At 33.5% G+C, this 7,742-nt stretch overlaps 1 protein-coding gene across 1 annotated transcript; it reads left to right on the top strand.

Moving 5' to 3' along the window:
- The first annotated feature begins 5,915 nt into the window (after positions 1-5,915).
- On the top strand, positions 5,916-7,252 carry LOC108339963 (transcription factor MYB14). Its single transcript, XM_017577194.2, has 3 exons — positions 5,916-6,134; positions 6,238-6,367; positions 6,479-7,252. Exons 1-3 carry the CDS (start codon positions 6,002-6,004, stop codon positions 7,131-7,133), a joined length of 918 nt encoding a protein of 305 aa, XP_017432683.1. The 5' UTR covers positions 5,916-6,001; the 3' UTR covers positions 7,134-7,252.
- The last annotated feature ends 490 nt before the right edge of the window (positions 7,253-7,742 follow it).

The raw sequence follows: 7,742 nt of genomic DNA, 5'->3' as shown, positions 1-7,742 counted from the left end.
CACATCAATAATGGGCCGCAAGAATGGATACAAGATTAGTTCAAACAAAGAGAGGACAACGACTAGATTAATTTTCTAATTTAAAATATTCTTAGTTGTTTAAGTTTGTATAAATCAGTTATTACATCCTAGCATCACTATTTATATGATTTTTTTTACTAATGAAAAGAGACCATTCCTGAAAATATAACGTAATAATGGATACGTTAACATAATATATGTATACGTAATACTTAATATTATTTTCTCAGAATATTTAAGTAACGAATTAAACGACGACTTGAATATTCGTTTGGCCTAAATTAGATGCTTCCATAGGAGATTACCTTAAAAAGAAAAAGAAAAAAATATTACTTTAGTAAAGTTACAGCGTAACTTTCTGGTTCGATAGTTAACATTTTTTCTAAGAAAAGAACTATGTTGAATAATAATAATAAATGCTTAAAATTTTAGATGATTTTAATCTTGTTTCCAATGAACAATCTGTAAATATCATAATATAAAATAGTTAGAAAAAAATAAAGTGTATCTTTATGAAATCTTCGTTATTAATGATGTCAGCATCAGAAATAAATAAAAAAACGGCTCCCAGACTAAAGAGTATAGGAAGAAAAAGAAGGCAGGATTGGATCTCCCAAACACACAATACAATACCAATTTTACGGATAAGTCTAATTTCAGTTTTACATTCAGAAAAAGAAAAGTACTTTTCCTTGATTATTACGTTCAGTTTCTTGAAAATTATTATTTTAAATATTGTTTTTATTTCTGAAATATATGTTGATATATTTTAAGTTCCAAAGTGTTTTTTTTCACTTATGCAAAGTTCTTTTGTAGTGATTTGAGGGAGATGATTTGAATGGATTTGAGTGGATTTGAGAGTAATTATTTTATTATTTTTTTGAGTAGATTTGTGGGTAATTGAGAGTGGATTTGAAAATAAAGTTTGTGAGAATTAATGTAAGATTTGATTGATGTGACATATTTAAAAAATTAGTTTAATTGGTAGAAATTAAAGATTATCAAAATACCCCTAATTATTAAAGTAACATAAAATGATATTTGTTAATGTTATATTTAATTGTAAAAATGTTTATAAAAAATAAAAAATTAACATTAATTATTAAAATTAATTTTAAAAATGTATAAAAATTGTAATTTAAATATAATATTTTTGTAATATAATTTACTACAATATGATTTTAATACCAAGTTCTAATATTTTACTACCAAGTTGTAATATTTTTTTAATACTGAAAGTGAAAATGTAAAAAGAAGATGAAAGGAAGAAGATAAAACAAATATCTAATTGTCGGAGGAAGATGCCAAAAAAAATATCTAATTTTTGTGAGCACAATTATCCACAATCCATTCTTCCAACTACACTCCCTCCATGTCATAGTCCATGGCCACCACCGCAACTCACTGTCTCCAACTAGCTGGCACCACCGTGTGCACTCACTGAAGAATTCCATTTCCTGCAAGAAGAAATCGAATAAGGCATTCAAGGAAACGAAAAAAGTCTTCGTCGACTACGATAGAGGCCTGCACGAGGTCTCCACCAAAATCTCCGACCTCCGCAAGGATAACATCGTCATCCGCTACCACTTCCAGAAGGGCTGGACAATTTCGGAAGTCGCTAACCTTGTCCTCTCGCTCAACCTCTCCGACGACATTGATGGCCTACTCAATCATTGGATAGGCTGCTTCGCACGCAAGAATTTCCGTAATTTCTGATTTTCGTATGCAGTAGTTTGAGTGTTTTTGTTTATAATATAATCAGCTTTGGAACTGAATAAAAGAAGGCCAGAACCGAATACAAGCTGTGTGGAATTTGTTCTAAGCAGTGGAATCAGATACAAGATTTATGGAACCGAATACACCATCATCAAGAACGACTACACTCTTCTTCAACCCCTGCTTCAAGCTTTCTTCATCTTCATCCATCAACCTCCTCAACATCAAGCATCTTCTTCGTCTTCCATCAAGCCCATTCTCCTTTTCAAATTCAAAGCTCAAATAACATTTTAAAGTATTAATATTCTCGAAGCATTTTACAAATCACCGAGGGTAGATATCTTGCAAATCAGTGCATTTCTGTCTTTACAAATCTTCGCAGATCAACAGAAACGAACAAAACTAATATCGCAAATCATTTCTCGCAATTTTTCTCCAACAATGTTTTCCCCTCGTGCGAACACAACTTTATAATATGGAATGTGTTTGCTTTTAGGTGTTTAATATGTAGAGGAAGATTGAAAAGGGAGTGGAAGTGTGGTTGTAACATCCCAAAATACAGTAATTACCATAATCAGAATTAATTACATTAAACCAGTAAAACAGTGCAGTCTTTATATTTCTAAACGAGAGTCAAAAGCCGAACGGCTTAAATTACAGAACTAAACGAACGCAACATAAACAGGAGTTCAAAGACGAACGGTCTTACAAAACCTTGACCGAACGTCCATAATAAAACTAACAGACTAATAAATGAAAAACACACGCGAGCGCTCTAAGGCTCGGATTTAACTTCCACTTCCACCAGATTAGCGTCTTCCAAATTTTCTTCTTCTAGCATCTCTTCAAGTGACGCACCTCCGTCTGCTCACATCCACACGGATGATCATTGCAATGACAGGACGAACGTACATAGACAAAAAAACAACACAAGGAAAACGAAAGGGTAAGCTTAAGTAATTTAATTTATACTTCACACATACACCAACATTTCAATTCACACAAGCATATACTCCACATATAACATCAACCGAAATATATATATATATATATATATATATATATAAATATTCTAGACCGACCGTCCGGATTGTATGAATCTGTGTAGTTACAAGCGTCCTTGCACCCGAGTGATGTAGTAACTGGGATACACCAAACAGCTGCCACTCGAGGTCAGTCCGTTCTTACGTCGCCCATGTTAACTTATGGACTAAGGACCTCCTGCCGTTCCCACACATGACATACTCCCTCTACATGAGGATAATATTCACGGAACATCAGGATGGACAGCGAGTCTTAACTTATCCACAGTCATACTTTACCAAATTTAATATTCAAATATATAAGAGTCGTTCCTCCCAGGAACGCTCGTTCAAATTCCATAATCGTATAATCATTCAATATAGTGTTCACACTTCAACATCTTATAATTTATCATCATTTCTATCTTTAATTTTAAAAGGGTAAAATAACGAACGTTCATACTTCTGAAGAACGAAGACGAACGCTAAAGACTAGATTTAGAAGACTCGTTGTCAACCCGAATAAGTCAACAAATACTCATATGACGAACGTGCCTGCTACTCGAATCAGTTGAATGAACCGACTCTTAGAAATATAACATAAATGTTCAGAATAATTTAGGTACAAAGATTCTAGACCAAATTCAAATGGATAAAGATACAACAAGACAATTATTTAATTATACTGAGAACAATTAGTTTAAAGGGATCGACTGCCAGTCAATGACCGAAAGCGAATATTCATTTACTGAAAATTTGAGACGAACGCTATTTACGTACGTTCTGAAATCAAAGGTATGGACGAGCATTCGATATAAGGCCGAACACTTCTTAGGACGAACGCTAGATATAAGACCAATAATTATTTAGAGCGAACGCTTGGTATAAGACTGAGTGCTAATTAGGACGAACGCTCAGTGTAAGACCGAGCGCTACCAATTTATAAGTATAAGGGATAATAACTTAATTTAAATTACAAGATTACCACTAGGCTGAGCCGAACGCTCAACATAGTATTTCACGGGACGCTCGTTCTCGATCGGAACTCTTTCCAAATAAAAGAATTCCTTTTTAAGCAATTGATTAGAAACCGAACGGTATAAGACCGTACGATGACGAACGTATTTTATCATAGTAAGGATTATCATATTCAGATTTTTCATCTATTCTAACTCAACATTTCTCATACGATTCATAATCTTATAATTTCAGATTCATCATTTAATTTACATACTTTATAGAATTCATATTAACAACTCATACTATACAATAATCATCCATTTTCCAATTCATACGTATCAACCAACACATCCCATATTCATTCATGCATAACAGCGATCGTTCAGGCATACTCAAAACAGCATACATCTCATACATTCAGTTCATAGCATGCTTGCACACAACATCCAAGTATAAATTAAATTAATAAGCTTCCCTTACCTGGATAGCAGTGTACTCCCGAAAAGCAAGGTTTAGTTCGTCCTCTAACAGCGTTCTACCCTCAGGTTTCGCTCAACAACTTTCACTTAATCTAAAACACCAGAAATCAAAAACAACTCAGACCTATAACCCATGCATGCAACCAGAACTAGGGTTCGCATGAAACCAAATGGACGAACGGTTAGCGACGAGAACTTACCAGTTTCGATCCCAATTCTGTTCAGTCCAGAATGACGCTCACGTCTCCAGGAACGTTTCTACGGTTCTGAAACGTGATCGGAGAAGAAGGTGATGAGTTACAGTAGAGAGAAGGTGAAGGTTTCTAGAGAGAAGGTGGGGAAAATGAAGAGTTGAGTTCAGAGGAAGAAGAAGAGTGCGTGCAGGTGAGAGAGAGTTTTTCAAAAACTCAGTTTTGTTAATTTCCACGCCCAAACGAACGAGCGTCTCCTCTGCTGACACCTGCACTCCCACTTCTGATTTCAGAAACTTCTAACGTGACACGTGGCGCTCGTGCATGCAGTGCAGAGTGCGTTTTTAATGCACTGGACGTGTGGCGTGGGTGCATTTATGGAAGCTGACAGGTGACTCAGCAGTGTATTAATTGAGATTTAGACAAGATAATTATGGTTTAATTTTTCGAGGTCTCACAGTGGTGGTCTAGTTCGTCGATGCTGCTTCCACTGGTTGTCTTGTCTTGTCCTGTTCACATGGTGGTTTTTTTTTAAACATTTTTTAATTTAAAAATTTTAATTTTTTCAGTTTTATATTATAACTCACATTTATTTGTAGTTATTTAATTTTATAATAATAATAATAATTACATTTAAATTTATATTACATTTATTTTCAAAAATAAAATAGTAATTATCTAATATTATCTATTAAAACATAATTTATCAAATTTATTACATCATACACAAACTATTGTATCAAATCAACTTAAATTATACCATCGCTTTCTTAATCTAAACAAACTCAACTTTGCTTTCTTTTCTTCTTAAATCCACTCTCCCAAAAATTCGTAATAATTCACAAACATACACTACAAAAAATTATTAAATAAAAATCAAATATAGAGATAAAAACAATTAATTATGATATTAATTAAGATAAATATTATATTATAAACTAAAAATTATTATTATTATTTAAAATAATATTTATTATTAATAGAAAGGTATAATTGATTTATGATTAGAATTTGTATTATTATGAATTTTAAATTGATTTTTAATATTACATTTTAGTTTATAAAATAATTTATAACTGAGTAATAATTATTTTTGTCTTTAAACTGAAAAAACAAACATATTCCAAGAACAATAAGAAGAGAAAAAAAATATTTTTTAATATTGGGGACACCTGTTGACTTATCGTCAGTTTACTGTTTGTAGGTTGTGTTTTGTGCCAGTGTATTTTCCTCACGGGTGTTGATTTTAATAAGAAGGGTTGATGTTTCGTGTTACGTTCCCGGAAGATACTAGGTACCACTATGTCACTATCTTTACATATTAAAGAAAAGTTTAACACAATTTTGACCGTTTATAGTACAACGTGACAGGTTATCAGGGCCTGCTGAGAAAGACCCTCATTCGGAAGTGACACTAATCTTATGTTAATCTGAATGAATTTAATATAGTATAAAACAATACTATAGAACATGAAACACGTTTTGGATGTGAACGCGTTCACCATATAAATAAGTAGCTTACCAACAGAACTCAAACATCCTCTCACATCAACACACAAACACAAACTGAAATTCCCACACAACTCAGTGAGTTCACTTGTTTTTCACAAAGATGGTGAGAACTCCGTCTTGTGACAAAAGTGGACTGAGAAAGGGAACTTGGACTCCTGAGGAAGATATGAAGTTGGTTGCTTATGTCACTAGGTATGGCTGCTGGAATTGGCGCCAACTTCCCAAGTTTGCAGGTATATGTTTAAACAACCACTTTTCAAAATTAAGCCAAATTGTTAGTCAGGATTTATAGACATAGGAGAAAAAAGTAATCACTCTCTATCTGATGCTTTTCAGGTCTTGCAAGGTGTGGGAAAAGTTGCAGATTGAGATGGATGAACTATCTAAGGCCTAATCTAAAAAGAGGGAACTTCACTCCACAAGAAGAAGAATGCATCATCAGAATGCTCAAAACTCTTGGTAACAGGTATATATAATCACCTCCTTATGCTGCAATACAATCAAATCTACTCATATCAAAATACCAATGGAGTTGCAAGTTTTTAATTGTAATATCTGATGATTCATTCACTTGCAGATGGTCCGCTATTGCTGCTGAGTTACCAGGAAGAACAGATAACGAAATAAAAAACCATTGGCACACCACTCTCAAGAAAAAGTATCAACAAAATACAGTTACAAATGAAGATGCCAGAGCCTCCAAATCAAAGAAAAAAGAATCCAACAAAAATGGTGTTACTGTTAGACTTACAGCCACTTCCCAGATTTCAGACAATTCATCATTCTCGCCGGTTTCATCCTCCAGCAGCGAGTTTTCCTCCATAACTTCAGATTTTTCCAGTTCTACTAGCATGGAAAATTTGTTGTTTGAAGATGACTTGGGTTTTCTTGATTCGTATGTGAATGAGAGTTTCTGGAAAGAACTGAATCTTGATGGTGAACCTTGTGAAGTAGTGTCAAGAGATACTACTTCTACAGAGATGGTTGATTCTTGTGCATTATCTCCGCATCAATCATTGAGTGAAAGTGTCGTTGTGGACAATGACTTTGGCAGCTTTCTGGATGCAAATGGAGGGGTAACATTCGATAACTTTTGGTCACAACCATATGTGGCTGACGTGTCCCACGTTCCAAGCGAGCTACTTGTTCCCTCCGTGGTAGAATCTGAATATTTTACTCCAATCTACGATGATCTGTGGGGTCAAAGTCATTTTGCACAATCAAAGTTTTAGCTTTGTTTATCCTGATGAACAGTTTGTAGTGAGTCATATACTTGTATAATAGTGATGTATAGGAGTGCCTATCTGTATTTCTCTTTTATAATTTAATATAGAAAGTTGCTTCTGCTCTACTTTTATTCTCACCATATGCCATATGCCTTAAGGTTTTCTCGGACATGTCAATTATTAGTCTTGGAGGAAACTTATTTTGGTTTCGAGATAATGGAAATATGATACGAAAGATATTAGGTTAGAAATTTCAGTGTGAGTCTAAATTTTAATTTCACTACGAAAAAGTGAAGCATAGTATATAAAAGTAAAAACACATTAATTCAATGTATTAACATTATAAAAAAAGTTTGATTTATTGACTGTCAAAATTCCTCGATAATAACTAAGATTTTTTTATCAATATTGCTAATTTTTTTATGGTCAGATATCCATTAGTAAATCGCTTATCAAAAAATATTATTGACGGATAAAGATCGTCGGTAATTATCGACAAAAAATCTGTCGATAATTATTGAGAACCATAGAACATCAGTAATTACCGATGACTATTGATCGTTGGTACTTACTGAGGGATAATGGTCCTCGATATTGATGATCGTAGATCATCGA

Source organism: Vigna angularis, chromosome 5 (genome assembly GCF_016808095.1).
Source record: "Vigna angularis cultivar LongXiaoDou No.4 chromosome 5, ASM1680809v1, whole genome shotgun sequence".
Taxonomy (NCBI): domain Eukaryota; kingdom Viridiplantae; phylum Streptophyta; class Magnoliopsida; order Fabales; family Fabaceae; genus Vigna; species Vigna angularis.
This window is presented reverse-complemented; position numbering and strand designations above follow the sequence as displayed.